General features: G+C 58.3%; 1 protein-coding gene across 1 annotated transcript in view; it reads right to left on the bottom strand.

Moving 5' to 3' along the window:
• The window catches only part of PLEKHG2 (pleckstrin homology and RhoGEF domain containing G2), a 29,288-nt gene extending 14,806 nt beyond the window's left edge, over window positions 1-14,482 (bottom strand). The window contains exons 1-7 of the mRNA XM_075070500.1: window positions 14,413-14,482; window positions 9,872-10,332; window positions 6,325-6,425; window positions 2,810-2,876; window positions 1,704-1,750; window positions 1,226-1,376; window positions 212-358 (exon numbers count right to left, since the gene is read on the bottom strand). Coding sequence (XP_074926601.1) covers window positions 212-358; window positions 1,226-1,376; window positions 1,704-1,750; window positions 2,810-2,876; window positions 6,325-6,425; window positions 9,872-10,332; window positions 14,413-14,461 — 1,023 coding nt within the window. The 5' untranslated portion in view covers window positions 14,462-14,482. The remainder of the gene's footprint in view (window positions 1-211; window positions 359-1,225; window positions 1,377-1,703; window positions 1,751-2,809; window positions 2,877-6,324; window positions 6,426-9,871; window positions 10,333-14,412) is intronic.
• Window positions 14,483-16,158: the final 1,676 nt, after the last annotated feature.

Raw genomic sequence — 16,158 nt, 5'->3', positions numbered from 1 at the left:
GCTGGGCAGGGCGTGCGGTGGGAAGGCGGGAGGGGGAGCTGGGGGTCCAGCCAGGAAGGGACCAGGAGATGGGGGGGACTAGTTGGGGTCTGCCAAGGGGGTGACCTGGGGGGGAGGAGATCCCATCTGGTAGCCATGGGGGGGGTGTGGAAACAGCTGGGGTCTGGGCAGGAGGGGCCCTTGGTGGGGGGGTTGAGTGGGGTGGTAGGACAGTGCCCCCCCTCACCTGCAGCCGGGCGGCGTGCTCCTGCTTGCGCTTCATGTCATTGATGTACCAGGCCACAGCCGTCATGGTGATGGTGGCTTCCTCCACCACCTCGTAGCCCGCGCTGCTCCGCTCACAGTGCCGGGCCAGCTCCTGGGGGGCAGCAGGAGAACGGCCCCTCAAGCACCCACCTGCTCCCCGCATGGGCAGCCTGGGGGGCCTGGCACAGACGCCAGGGACAGGCTGAGCTGGGGCCTCCGGGCAACAAGGGCCATGCCCCTGGGGGAGCTCCCTGCAATTCCAGGGCCTCTCCCAGCAGGGTGCAAGGGGCAGAGTTGCGAGAATGCTGGCTGTAGCTCCCAGTCTCTCCCAGCAGGAGCGGGAGCGGGGCTGGAGCTGGAGGCCTTCGGGGAGCTGGTGCTGCAGGGGGAGCGGGGCGGGAGCTCTGGCTGCAGGGGGAGCTCCCGGTCACTCCCAGCAGGGGGCGCTGTGGGGAGCGGGGCGGGAGCTCTGGCTGTGGGGGGAGCTCCCGGTCTCTCCCAGCAGGGGGCGCTGTGGGGCGCGGGGAGGGAGCGCTGGCTGCGGGGGCAGCTCCCGGTCACTCCCAGCAGGGGGCGCTGTGGGGAGCGGGGCGGGAGCTCTGGCTGCGGGGGGAGCTCCCGGTCTCTCCCAGCAGGGGGCGCTGTGGGGAGCGGGGCGGGAGCTCTGGCTGGGGGGGGAGCTCCCGGTCTCTCCCAGCAGGGGGCGCTGTGGGGAGCGGGGCGGGAGCTCTGGCTGTGGGGGGAGCTCCCGCCTGGGCACTGCTGGGGTCTTTGCTCCGTGGATTCCTCCATCTCACCTCCCCCTCACAGTCGCTTCAAGCGGGTGCTCGTTCCCAGAGCCCTTTGCAGGGAACCTGCATACCCCACCTGCGCCTCTGCCCACCTGAATCTCCCGCAGCCTGGGGAGAGGGGCAGGGGTGTCGGGCAGGCCCTAGAGCCGGGGCGGCGGGGCCCTGGCACCATTGGGGGTGTCACCCACCTGCAGCAGGAGATGGTATTTGAGGATCCTCTGGACGGGTTTCAGCAGGTAGGTCTCCAGGGGCAGGGAGTGGCACAGCGTGGCCTGGCGCTCCCGGAAAAACCCCGCCAGCACCTGGTTCTCCATGCACTCCCGTAGCACCGACACTGAGCTGGGGGGAAGACGGGCAGGCTAGCCGGGCACCGGACCAGTAGGTGGTGAGCGATGGGGGACGGTGCCCTACTGCCCCAGCACTGGGCGAGGGAAAGAGCCCACTTGCCCTGGCACCAGAGGATGCCCATCCTGACCGGGTGAGGAGGCCTGCCTTCCCGCCCCGCCTGGCTCCTAACACCCCTGCCCCCTTCCCCAAGCAGGGCTGGGAGGACACACTCAGATACCAGTGGCTCATGCATCCTCTCCCTCCTCCCTCGGCCTGGGGGCGGTGGGACCCATCGATCCCCCGGCCCTCCCCACTCTTCGGCTGGGGACACCTACTCACTTGGGGTAGTTCATGCAGTACAAGGTGTAGATATCAAATTCCTCGCTCTGCAAGAGAAAACAGGGTGTCAGGGGAGGGGACAGCGCCAGGGAAGGCAGGGATGGGACAGGAGTATGGGGCAAGCAGTGTCGGGAGTCGCCAGCTGGGGAGGAAGCCGAGGTGCAGAGAGGGAGGAGGGTTTCACAGCCCCTCTCCTAAAGGACACCCAGCTCAGATGCGGCCACCTCTGGGGTGGGGCGCAAGGGTTGTTCATATACCAATCCCTCGCCTAGCACTAAGATGCATCTGCCTCTGGAGTGGGATGCGGGGAGGCTGTTTATAAGAGATCCCTTACCTGGCACTGAGATGCAGCCACTTCTGGGCTAGGGCACCGGGGCTATTTTTATAGGGATCACTTGGCTGCAAGACACAGCCGCCTCTGGGGTGTGGCACTCCCAGCCTAGACTCCGTCCCCACCTGTCTGCTCCACTTTGCTTGGCTCCTTCACACTTCATTCCCACCCCACTCTTCCAATCTCCCACTGAAGTTCCCAGACCCCAGATCGGCCCCCATCTACTCTGGCTGCACCCCTTGGACCTCAGGTCAGCCCCTCCCCAACCATCATCCCTCCCCCCCATATCCTTGATAACCTGCCCCCCTCAACCTTACCCCCAGCAGGCATCACTCCCAAGATCCCCTTAGTGGAAATCAGTTTGCTCCATCTGTCTAGCCTTCTCCACTCTATTCATCCATCCAGCATCCCTCTTTTCCCCTCCAACCCCCATCCATCCAGCCGCCATCCTTCCACCCCTCTGTCCCCCCAACCACCCTTCATTCCTGCCATTCCTCCTTCCTCTCTCAGCCCTCCCCCGCCAAAGGGTCCCCCTAACCAGACCAGAGGGGCTCACACCCCCTACTGCTCTGCACCAACTCCCCCTAGTTGGGAAGGGCCCCTTTCTCCTTGCAAAGGGCTGGGGGGGCTTAGATGACTCATCCCTGTCCCATCCCTCTGTTGGCACCTGTACCCAAAGTGGAACAGAGCTGGAGGGAGCTCGTGCAGTACACACCTGGACACACTAGGGGGTGCAGGAGAGGTGGGGAGGGGGGCAGGACAGGCAGGCCCTTACCCGTTGCACGAAGCACTCAGCGATGGCGTGGGCACTGCTGCTGCTCTCCAGCTCTTCCAGGAGCTCACTGCACAAGGGGGAGAAACAGGGCAGGGGGTGAAGCCGCTGAAGCAAGGGGCACACAGTGTAAAGGCTGTTTCTTAGGCGGGGGGATCTGTGTCATCGGGAGACCCCTCTGCACCCACCCAGAAACTGCATCTCCAGATTCCAAATTTGCATGTAGTTTGCATAATTGCACTCCTATACAGGTTGGCACTGGCTGGATTCGAACCCGTGACCTCAACATACAAGGTGCTGAGGCCACATCCCCGAGCTGTGCACCTTTCCTTCCTTTCAATGCAAGCAACAGGTGCAGGATTTCTGCGGCAAAGGCCCGTTTCCCGCCCACCACTAGCATGAAAGGAGAATCCCCACTAGCAGTATAGGGGCCATGACACACAGCGGGGCAGTGCTGATTAGAGCCAGTAGAGGGCAGAGGCACTCACACATTTAGCAGCCAGTCCAACACTCTCCCAATGCTTTAAGGAAAGGGGGTGAATTTACACAACAGGTGGGTTCTCCGGATTCTGAACACACCAAGGATTCACTTCTCTAGGGCACCCCTGCTGGGCCACTGGGGTTAGGGAAAACTGGGAGGAGACAGTGCCCCCCAGTGAGCCCTCCTGCTCCCAGCCGCACAGTGCTCCCGGGCTAGAATCAGCAGCCCCACGTCCTGTGCCTGCCCCAGAGCTGGGCTCCCTCCCCCCAACCCCCACTGTTAACCCTACGCTTCCCCGGGGATAATGGTGGCTCTGTTCTGAGTGAGCCCCCAGCCAGACCCCTGCCCCATCCCTCCCATGGACCCCCAGCCATCAGCGCCCTGAGAACACCCACCCCCACCCCACACCCTCACATGGCCCCGCCAGGAAATGAGCTCCGGGAACAGGCTGCAGGGGAGAAACCAAGCTGCATATGGCGGAAGGTGCGGGGGTGGGAGGGGGAGGGTTCCTCATTGATCCACCCTGCCCGCTCCAACCCTCCCCAGCCAAACACTGCCATGGGGGGGAACCCATCCCCCACCCCCTCCTTCCACTTACTCATTTCTGCATTCATTCCTTCCTTTCAAACCTGACCCCACACGCACCCTAAACCTCGCTGCAGCAGATACCCTGCAGTTCCCATAGACCTGAGTCCCAGCCCCTGCTCTAACCACTAGACTTCAGTCCCCTCCCAAAGCTGGAAATAGAACCCAGGAGTCCTGGCTCCCAGCCCCCCTCCTCTAACCACTAGACACCAATCCCCTCCCACAGTTTGAAACAGAACCCAGGAGTCCTGACTCCTAGCTCCCCCTTGCTCTAACCACTAGACCTCACTCTCCATCCAGAGCTGGGAACAGAACCCAGGAGTCCTGACTTCCAGCTCCCCCTTCTAACCACTAAATCCCCACACCCTGTATTGCAACCCCCGTTTGCACTCTAATGCAGTCATCCCCCTTCCCCCCACTGCCCATGAAAGCGAGGACACTTCTCCCCATGAAGAGGTGTCCTGGGTGGGGCCTGGGGTGGGGTATGAAAGAATGCTCCCCCCATCATGCTACTGAGCCCCCGCTCAGCATCTGGCTCCTTCCCCTACAGGGTTAAGCACCCCGGGCTCGGCTGCCGGCCCACGCAGCTGAAATACTTAAACAGACGCAGATGGGAGTTCTCGCTCTTACAGGAAACAACCTCCGCCCCCCCTTTCCCCTCCCCCACCCTGAGAATAGAGTTGGGGGGGGGAGGGTGGCCCAGAGCCAGCCCTGGCTGCAAACCGAACGCGCCACGCAAACCAAGTGCCCGGCCCCGAGACGCTTCGTTCACTGCCCCCCGCCAGCAAACCGCTGGGGCATCCTGCCCCCACCCAGCAAAGCGTTCGGATCCCTGGGGGAACAGCCCAGGGGTTTTTAGAGTGAGGAGCGGGGGCCTGGGAGACCGGACTCCTGGGTTCTATTCCCAGCTCTGAGAAGAGAGCAGTGACTAATGGCTACAGTGAGAGGGGCTGGGAGCCAGGGCTGCTGGGTTCTGTTCCTGGCTCGGGGAGACGGAGTGGGGCAGAGTTAGATCTCACCACACATAGGCTTGGAGGGGTTCCTCTTTAACCCCATTGTTACAGCAAAGAAGAAACTGAGGCACCCAGTTGGATGCCGGAGGCCCCCACATCTCCAAGGATGCTGAAACACTGGGGCAGCAAAGCAGAGATACAGGAATAGGCCGAAGAGGGAGAAAGGGTGGGGGGCAGCCCACCCCCGCGGGGAGAGGATCGGAGTGAAATCTCACTGGACATCTTCCTAAAAGATCTGCTCTGGGAATTATCTGGGGGCAGGTCTCTGGCCTGTGCCAGCCAGGAGATCAGGCTACATGATACCAATGGGCCCTTCTGGCCTTGGCATCTATGACTCTATGAACAAGCCACTCCCCTCTCTGGGACTCAGTTTCCTCTCCCCACCCTTTGTCTGGGAACGCTTTGGGGGCAGGGACTGTCGCTTGTTCTGTGTCTGTGCAGCACCAGGCAGGATGGAGCCCTAGTGTTTCATTTCGACTTTGTCGTCATTTGGGTTTGATTTTTAGATTGCATTCAAATATTAAATATACCATACACACCATTCAATAGAACATACACACATATACACACATCCCATTAAATAGCTATAACATTACATTTCATATTTTAACATCATCTAAAAGTCAAAGCATAATGAACTGAAACATTAACGTCAAAATTAAACCTTTCTTGGCATTGTCGAAACAAAACATTTCAACTTCTCCCCATTGAGAATGTCACTGAAAGTGACACAGTGCCGCGAAACGTTTCAGTCTCAGCAAAACATTCTTCAGTGGGAAAACTGCTCCATCAAAAATTCTTCTGCCAGGATTCGTTCCAGTGTAGGTTGTGTCCGCCCAGGACAGGAGGGCTCCCTACATAAAGGATGTGGGAGATCTTGTGCAATCGCCTTTTCTGTGAGTGTTTGCACGGCAGCCGGGAGCGTTTGTGAAAATGTCTCTGATCCCAAAAGTTTTACCAATTAAAAAACCTGTGAAATTCCCCCACACAAAAATTAAAAACGTTGTGGACTTTGAGAGAGTTGTTTGAGTCAAAGCAAACCATCAGAACTGTTCAATCTGTCATTTAGCTCAAGGTTCCTCCTCGCGCCCGGAAAATTTTGACTTTTGGGGCATAATCTTGAATTTCGGCCGGAGATTAAATATTTCAAGTCAATAGTTGTAGCTAAGGTACCTTATGATCTCATCCTCTATGGGCCAGGCTTTCTGACTGGACTACATCTCCGATGATGCACCACTTTCTCCTCTATGACAGAGGCCATGCTGAATCATGGGAGACCTAGATCCTGAGATTGCAGGTTCAATCCCCACAGCAGGGTCACTGTTACCAAAGTTGTAGGGAACTCAGAAATCAACTCAATACCCCCAGTAAGTCCCTCTCCCGATCGTCTCCCACCATTCTCTCCCTGCCCAGCGGGTGCTAGGGGGCAGCGGACTCACCTGTTGAACTCATAGATGTCTTCGATGTTGCAGAACAAAGTGCTCACTTGCTCAGGTTTGAGGGGCAGGTGTCCACTGTCTATGATACAGCCAAGATAATCCTGCAAAACAGGAATGGGTCAGACCCTGGCGTTCCTGGAACACCTCTCCTCCCACAAAGCATTTTGCAGACATCGCCAGGCAACACTGCAGCATCATTTCATCCACGGTGCAGATGGTGGCTGTAGGGCGGGGCATGGCAGCTGTTTATACAGGGATTACTCATCCCAGCACATAGATGCAGCCACCTCTGGGGTGGAGCCTGGCAGCAGATTATACAAGGACGCCTCACTCAGCACTGAGATATGCTCACTTCTGGGGTAGGCCAGGGCAGTTGTTTATACAGGGGTCTGAAGTCCAACCACCTCTGGGGCAGTACCCGGCAGCAGTTGCATAGCACACTGCACAGGGACCACTCATCCACGGTTGAAATGCAACTGCCCTTGGGTGGGACATGGCAGTTGCTTTACAGCCATGCAGCAACATTGCTCCGGGATGACACGCCCAACAGTGAAATGCAGAAACCTCTGAGGTGGAGCACGGCAGCTGTTTATACAGGAATCCCTCGCCCAGCAACAAAATGCAACAAACTCTGGCAACAGGGCTCGGTAGCTCTTTATACAGTTGTCCGCCACCCAGCACTGAGATGCAGCCACCTCTAGGGTGGAGCATGGCAGCTGTTTATACAGAGATCCCTCACCAATGAGACACTGCACTGGCTCAGCCATGGGGAGAGACGATGGTGCATGGTGGCAGATGCAGTCTGGCCAAGGTGAATTAATGTTGCCAGCAGCTGGATTCAAAGGGCGGAAAGAACTGGGCTGAAATCTACATGCAGCCCGGACTGGGGCTCCTTTCCCTCTGGAAGGCAACATGTTTAGGGTGAGGGACTGGGAGAGAGGACGCCTGGGTTCCATCCCCAGCTCTAGGAAGGCGTGTGGTATAATGATCAGATGAGGACTCCTGGGTTCTTTCCCAGCACTGGGAGGAGGGGGAGGAGCCTGAGTCAGGACTCCTGGGTTCTTTCCCAGTTCTGGGAGAAGGGTGCAGTGTAAAGATTAGAAGGGAGGGAGGAAAAGGGGGCAGGACTCCTGGGATCTATTTTTAGCTCTAGGAGGGGGATGTATGATTTGATGATTAGAGCAGAAGCCAGGACTCTTGGGTCCCTTTGCCACCCGCTCTGCGCCTCAGTTTCCCCGAGTGAAATAACATTTCCTCCCATCCCCTGAGCATCACCGTGCTGAACGTCCCAACCCTCGCCCACCCACCAAACCCTGTTAATAAACTCGGAAAGAGCTCTGTTGAGACAATCTGTTAAATCATTCTCACTTCGGTGCCTGTGACCTTTCGCAAACTCCCCCGCCACAGCCAGAAAAACCCGCCTGTCCACGTGGAGACTCAGCGCTGGCCAAGACCCAGCACAACTCCAGCTGATTCACTCCAGCACTCGAATGCAGGGACCTGCCCCGACCACAAGTTGCGCAACCGAGATTTCAGGGACTCCTGCTGGGATTTTGCCCCAAGAGAAACCCAGGCAAAAGGTGCTGCGCAATCGCTCCAAAAAGATCTACTTAGAGGGGGGCAAGAGGGAACCCCGAACTTTTACAGCCACAATCAGAAATAAAAAATAATCATAAATTTGCCAGATGAGCGGTTTCTCCACCCAAAATGCACGCGCCGAATACGATTTTGGGGAAACAACTAGGAATTTTGGGAATCCCTGTTTGACTCGAACCGAATTCTTTTCCATTTTTCAGAACAGCCCGCGAAGCAACAAGTGGCCAGGCTCTCGCGGCCAGCGCATTTTGGGGACCGGAAGCAGTTGCCGCTCCCAAAAAGTTTGCCAAATAAAAAAAACTGGGAAATTCCCCTTGGGGGGGGGAAATAAAAAACTTTGTTAAACGCGGAGAGAGCCGTTCGATTCAAAGCAACTTGTCAAAACCACGAAATCCCTCCATATGCCTCAGCCATCCTTCATTTATCAATGCCTCCTATCACTCTCAGCCATTTTGTACCTGCCCCTGCTCCCTATTGCGCTCAGAATCCGTTAGTTCTAATCCAGCTGAGATCAGGGCCCCCGTGTGCTCGGAGCTGTAGAATCGTTCAGCAGAGTTCCCTGCTTAAAAGATGTTATAATCTCAGGCTAGACAGAGTAAAGATGGAAGAGACAGAGGACTATTATCCCCATTCAGCAGATGGGGAAACCGAGGCACAGCGCTTAAGGCCCTCCTTTTCAGAACTGCCAGTCACGGATGCTTAGCACTGCTAATTATTAGGCCTCGAGTGGTTTGCTCATGGTCACCCATGGAGTCTGCGGCCAAGCTGGGAACAGAAGCCAGTCTCCTGAGTTCCATATCCTCTGCTCTAACCACTGCACTCACTCCCCTCCCCAACCTGCTAATAGAACCCAGGAGTCCTGGTTCCCATCCCCCCCGCTCTAACCATTAGATTCCCCTCCCCTCCCCAAACTGTCAATAGAACCCGGGAGTCCTGGCTCCCAGTCCCCCTTGTTCTAAGCCCCCATCCTGGGAGGGGAGTGGGGTCTAGTGGCTAGAGCAGGGGGGCTGGGAGTCAGCACTGTTGGGTTGTACTCCTGGCTAATGGTTAAAACCAAGCACTGGGAGGCCTTTGGTCCAGCACTGAGTCCCAGGGGCCCATGATCCGTTTCTCGCCGGGAGCACGAGTCCAGCTCTGGGATGAGCCGTTTGCTGCCGGGGTTGGAGTTACCAGTGAGCCGGTCCCCTCAGCTCCCTGCCGGGGAGCCGGCCGCAGGCCTGGATCCAGGCTCCCGGCAGATGCTCCCCGCCCCCACCCGCCAGAGCTCGCATTTCAACCCTTCCTGCCGGAGGAATAACTGGGATTCTTTGGGCCTCTCTGGGGGCAGCCGGGGCCTGTCTGACCCGCCAGGGCAGGCGTTGATCCACTGACACTCACAAGGCAGCTGAGCAGCAAATTACACACACACACACACACAAATCGCTATGATGCTCACAGGGTCCCTGGGGTCACCTCTGTGCTGAGACAGCGCTGCTGACTGGCCAGGGGGTTGGGCTGGGCCTCAGGACTCCCAGGTCCTACGCCTGGCTCTGCCCCAGATCTGCCATGTGACCGTGAGGAAGTCACATCCCCACTTTATGACTCAGTTTCCCCACCCTTTGTCTGTTTAGACTAGAAGCTCTTTGGGGCAGCGCCTGTCTGGGCAGCACCCAGCGCCGTGAGGCCTCGATCTCGGGTGGGGCCTAGAGTTGCTACTGGATAATCAGTGGCAATTAATATTGTTTATTAATCATATGCATTAGCATAAAGAAACCCACAGCAAAATCGGGGCCCCATTAACTTGGGTGTTATCCTCCTCCCCACAGCGCCCCCTGCTGAGAGAGGCTGGGATTGGAGTATCTGGGAGCTTCCCCCACAGCCAGCACCCTGCCCTGCGCCCCATAGCGCCCCCTGATGGGAGAGGCTGGGGCTGCAGTAGCCGGGAGTTCCCCCTGCTGCTCCCTTCGCTCACCTCCACAATGCTCCTCAGGTCCCGGACATAAGCCTGCTCTGTCTCCACAATCTCCAGCACCACCCGGTCCAGTTGGGACAGCTTGACCCGGCGTTCCCTGGCTCTGGCAGGCCCGGGGGACCAGGCACTGCCACCGCCGCCACACTTGGCACCCCCCAAGGACCCCTCGGCTGGCCCCTCCAGCAGCGCCACCGGGGTGAGATCGAGGCTGATGTCGCTGCCGTTCTGCTGGGTGTCAGGCGGGTAGCCGGCGGGGCAGCCCCCGCCCAAGGCCCCGCTGCTGCCGAAGGCGCTCTGGCTGTCAGGCAGGGAGGCGGAGGAGGCGGAGGAGCTGAGGCTGACGGGCCGCTCGCCGTCCGAGCACACCGTGTTGACCGAGGTGCAGCTGCCCGAGATGGTGGCGGCAGCCATGCCGCCGGCGATCCCACTCAGCGAGGACACGGAGGATGGTCTGGCGGCCACTGAGGGGGGAGAGCGAGACGGACGGGTTAGTGGCGCCCACCCTGCTGGGGGATGCCCCATCGTGCAGCGTCCCCTGCTGGGAGAGGCTGGGGTTGGAGTAGCTTGGAGCTTCCCTTACAGCCAAGGCTCCTGCCCCGTTCCCCACAGTGCCCCCTGCTGGGAGAAGCCAGAGCTGGAGTTCCTGGGTCCGCCGCCCTGCTCTCCGAGGGGAGTAGGGTCTACTAGTCAGAGCAGAGAGGTGAGTATGGACTCCTGGACTCCCCCCGCACCAAGCTCTGTCACTGGGTGACGTTGGGCAAGCCCCGCGCCTCAGTTTCTCCCTCTGTGTAAGAGGTACCCTGACACCCTCCTCCCTCACCACTGAGGGGCGTGTGCATGCGGGTGACTAAACTCATTCGTGCCTGCAGAGCTCCTCCGACGGGACACAACGGGGGAGCCAAGGGCCACTGCATGGATGCCCAGGGCTCAGGAGGATTTCCCCGTGCCCACAAGCAGCGGCAACGGCTGGAGGATCAAGGGATCGATTCCTCCTCCCTCCACCTCTGTGGCTCTCCGGCCCAGCGTGGCCGGAAACGGCCGCAGATCTCTCTGTTCAGCCCTTCTCAGGCTGGGCCTCCTGCACTAACAGGAGACAGGTGCACATCGTGAGCCGGGGGTCGTTTCTAGTCTCACTGTCCCTTCGGCCCAGAGCCCAATGAGCCGGTTCCATCGGATGCCCCCGGCACCCGCCCATGCATCTTGCAAACCACCCCATCCCAGAGCGGCAACCACACTGAGCTCAAGCACCTTCCTCCTGCCGCCCCGCATCCCCCCATCGTCACCTCCAATCCCGGCTCCATGGGGCTGTGCCCCCATCTGACGTTGCGACGCCAGGGGGACCCGTCCCCAGCTGCACTTCACGCTCCCTGCCCCCACCCCGGCTTCGTTCTCCAATGCTTCCTCGCCCGCCTTGCACCTTCGAGGCTGTGGTTTGCGTCGCACCGTGGGAGGATAGGCTTTGTGCACAATGAGCTCTGCTGCTCAGGAAAAGGTTTGCACAAAAATATACATTCGAGACGGGGCCCTGGATTCAGCAAGTCCCTGAGCAGCTCGGCGCTGGGTTCTGGTCCTCGAGCATGAGCCCATGTCTGTCCTCTGTATTTATGCATTATACACACAGATCCCTCTATGCACACGCACACACACACATCCCACTAAGCACATACCTCTATGTGCATGCATACACACCACTAAGCACATACCTCTGTGCACACACACATCTCTATGCACATATCCCTCTGCGCACGCACACTCCTCTGTGCACACACACACGTCTATGCACATACCCGTACGCGCGCACACATATACATCTCTATGCACATACCCATACATGCACACACACATCTTTATGCACTTACCTGTACCCGCGCACGCACACCTCTGTGCACACAATCTCTATGCACATACCCCTGTGTGCGCGCATGCACACATACCTCTGTGCACACATCCCTGTGTGTACACACACACCTCTGTGCACATACCCGCGTGCACACAAACACACCTCTATGCACATACCCAGTTGCGCACGCACACACCTCAAGGCATACAACTCTCTATGCACACCCCCATACTTTGTGCATACACACACCTCGTGTGCACGCACACACCCTCTAGGCATGCACACCCCACTGTACACACCCAGCCCTCTATGCACCCCTGACACGTACACACAGACACACACACCATGCATTCGTGCACAAATGAACTTTTCCCATGCACTCACCTGCCACTCACAGTCGCCCCTTGTGATGCGCACACCACGCACATATTATACAAGCGCACCGCTGTTTAAACACACAGACGTACAAATGCATCTATGCGTACATTGCCCTATATGCATACACGACCACCTCAGCCACACACACACATGTGCGCTCCCCCCATGTACACACAATTCAAGGCTACTCCATGCATGCGCCCCCACCCCTCCATGCACGCACACACTCAGCCCAACCCAGCACCGTGCACATGCACCGGTGCACAAACACCCCTCTGCATGCAGGGACACCCCACAGGTACCCACCCCCTCATGCACAGAGAACAACGGGGAATTTTACACACACACAGTGGATTTGAACAGCTGTGGGGAATGTCACACAGACAGCAGTATAACAATATCTCTCAGCTCTCATCATTGGCTGATCTCAGAGCACTCCATTTTACCGAGGGGGAAACTGAGGCACAGAAAGGGGAAGGGACTTGCTCACAGGCCTCTAGTGGCAGAGCCGGGAATGGAGCCTGGGTCTCCTGAACACCAGTCCAGCTTGCTATCCACTAGGCCACACTGCCTCTCATCTATGAGAGACCCTTCACCCTCCCCCGTTGCCCATGCTCCAGGAGGGGCCAGTAGGAGCAGGACTCTGGCAGCAGGAGGCCTGGGGTCGGGCTCTGCCAGTCCCATGGACTCCAATGGAGCGACGACCATTGACACAAGCAGGGGATCTGGCCCCTTCCAACCGTTCACATCTCTCTGGTCCTTTTCGGTTCCGGCCAGTGAGCAGGTGATTCAAAACGAGCAGCAGCCACAGAGAGGAACCAACTGCACGCAGTGCTTTGGAGGGAGGATGTGGGACGTGAACAGTTCGCATGCAGAGACGGTGGGAGGGGCAGTACTGCCTGGCTGTCTCCGTGCGCCCTGGCAGTGTGCCTCAGTTTCCCCTTTAAAAGCCCCATCCTGATGCTTTCAGATGCGGGGAGCAGCTTCAGTGCAGACAATGGTTCTTCAATGCAGACACGCTGGGTGGGGTGCACCGCTTGTCTCGTCAGTTTCAACGGCGGAGGAAGGGTTAAATTTGATCCCTTAAAGGGCCCATCCACCCCTCCACTCGCCAGGCTCCTCGTGCCAAGACTGCCGGGAATGCGGAAGCCCTCGGACGACCTGTTTGCTTTTGTCTTCCCATTGGGGGCCTCCTCGATCCAACCAGCTGCGTGAAGCCTGGAGGTTTATTATTCAAACCCCGGCCCCCCCACTTGCTGGAAGGGAGGGGGTGGGACTGACCCTGACACAGAGTCCGGAACTCCAACTCTGACACCCCTGCCCCTCCAGCACATCCCCGGTCGCCTCCTCCTCCAGCTGCCCCCCCTTCGGGCCAGGATCTGCATCTTTGGGCCTGAGAGTCAGCTGCACCCCTCTCCCCATCGCTGAGCTTTGGGCTGGTGTTGTGAGGTCGCTTTGACTCCCTTTACACTGTGTGTTCTAGGCCTGCCCGGCTTCCGGTGTCATTTAGAGCAGCCTCTGGGCTGCTCTAACTCACCCCCCCCACACACACACACACAGCCCCCGTCCACCTCTGGAGCCCCTCTCTTCCTCATCTGAGCTAGGATCAGCATTCATCCCTCTGCTGGGGTGGGTTATTCGGCTCTGAGAAGTGGTTTGCAGCCGGGGTGCAACAGAAAACCCCATTTGCTACTGCTGTTATTATTCAGCTCTGTTTACGTAGGGCTGCCGCTGAGCACGGGGATCTGCAGGCACAGCTGGGGGACGCTCGTCGTCCGAGTGGACAAAAGATGGGGCAGAAGTTTGAGGGAGTGGTGGGGTGTGGGGTGGGTTTCAAGAAGGGCTTTGAAGAAGGCAGGGGGTGGCTGGTGGGCTAGGGATGGGGAGATCATTCAGGGGCTGCAGAGAAAAGGGGATGAGAAAGAGCATGGGAAGGAGAGAGACAAGGAACCTGTGAAGCAAATCACAATCACTGTGCCCTCATCTGACAGATGGGGAAACTGAGGCATTGGCGGGGGACATTTCCCCAAGGTCAGCCAGTGAATCGGTAGCAAAGCTGGGACTAAAACCCAGGAGTCCTGGATTCCAGACCACCCCCCCTTCCCTCCCCCATCTGGGAAAAGAACCCAGCAATCCAAACTCCCAATCTGCCCGCTCTACCTACTAGACCTCACTCCCCTCCTACACCGGAGAATCGGAACCCATCTCTGATCTGTGCAGTAACCCACCCCATCTGCGGGCGGGGCAGATCGTCTCATCAGCCCAGGAGCTCTGCGTCCAGCCCCACAGGGGGTCAGACCACGTGGGGGACCCGGGCACCAACCTTGATTGCCTGCTTTCTTCTTGCTGCCCCGACGGGCTCCCTCAGGCATGGTGCTGTGGTCTCCGACGGACGTCCTGTTCAAAGAGGGAGACAACGCCGAGTCAAAAGTCACAAACCAGGAGTCTCACAACCACCTCGCTCCAACCCACAGTCCACATTCGAGTCGAAACATTCAGGTTTCGATTGGATTGGCTGATCTTCCGGGGGGGGCGGGGGGTCCTTCACCAAATTTCAGCTGGATACCAGCTTATTCTTACCTCTCACACGTAAAAGGTGCTCTCTGCACGATGGTTGTTAAACAGCTTCCATGCCTAACCCCAGAACTGGCTGCATTTCAGCATCACGTGAGCAAGCCCTATATGAACAGCTACAGCGCTTCACCCCAGAGCAGGCTGCATCTCAGCATTGCATGGGGAAAAACAACCCCCGGGGCACAATGGAAGCACGAGCCACTCAGTGCAAGATGCACCAAGGAGCAGACCACTTTATGGTCCCAGGGCAAGTGCCTCCCCGGGCTCTGCCACCAAGACCAAGCCTCCTCCCATGCAAGCAGCAGAAGAACCCAAGGTGAATCCACGACCTCATGAACGCACAGGCACCTTTCTGCTGCAGACTGGGACATGCACGTGCAGGGGGGGTATGATCCTCGTGTTGCCCTTTCCCTGCATCGGTGCAAATGCAGCCTGGCTGATCTGGGCAGCCTTTTGCTCTGCTGCTGTTGCCCCAGGTGCAGAGCACCAGGGAATCGGGCCCCTCTGCCTGAGGCACATCTGGGTCCCTCATGCCTGGTGCTCAGCCACTAACTGCCACTGCCACCCAAGCTACCTTAGCAGAGGAAGCAGTCTAGGCTGAGAACAAGGAGGATAATAGCACTTCCCTTTGCCTTCATGTAGAAGCATCATTAACCCCTTGTGCAAACCATCCAGTGTTGGTGCACGTCACGCCATGCAAACTGCATTGCATGGTCCTCGTGCAACTCCCCCTCGAGCAAACTGCATTGCACGGTGCTGGTGCAACCTTAATGATGCAAACTGCATTGCACAGCATTGCTGCAAGTCCCCCTCATGCAAACCGCATTGCATGGTGTTGGTGCAAGTCCCCCTTGTGCAAATTGTGGTGTGCTGGTGCATTGTGCAAGCTGCTGAGGCAACCCTTCTTGTGCAAAATGCACTGCACCCTGTTGGTGCAACCCCCTCTTGTGCAAACAGCATGGTGTTGGTGCAACCCACACCATGCAAATTATGCTGCAACATGCTGGGGCAATCCCTCCTCGTGCAAACTGTGCATTGTGGGGTGGATGCCATCTCCCCCTCGTGTAAACTGCTGCAAACAGCAGCTTGCACCACCCCAGCTTCCCCGGGGCAGATTCTAGGAGCTCATCAGCGGGGGCAGAGGCCTGTCAGGAACTGGCCTGCCACGAGGAGTTTCACACCTCCATGCCAATCAGCCGGGCCTGGTTCCCATTCAGCTCCGCCTGGCGGGGTTGGAGCAAGGTCAGGACTGCTCGGCTGCCAGCCACCACGTGGAGGAGTCTATCACAATCATATCAGGCAGCCCTCCTGCCCTACCACCACCCCCGCGTCCTTCCCTCTTTCCTGAAGTTGCAAGAAACTGGCGAAAGCTGGCACCGCTCATGCCCGCTGCCCACCGGGCGGGCCTATGGCTTTAATTCCTGCACGGCTCACTGCTTCCCCCTATTCATCTCCATGGACCGGGGCACAATCAACACAGGCTAGGAACACAATG

Source organism: Chelonoidis abingdonii, chromosome 11 (assembly GCF_003597395.2).
Source record: "Chelonoidis abingdonii isolate Lonesome George chromosome 11, CheloAbing_2.0, whole genome shotgun sequence".
Classification (NCBI taxonomy): Eukaryota; Metazoa; Chordata; order Testudines; family Testudinidae; genus Chelonoidis; species Chelonoidis abingdonii.
The sequence above is the reverse complement of the archived record's forward strand: the minus strand, read 5'-3'. Positions and strand labels throughout refer to the sequence as shown.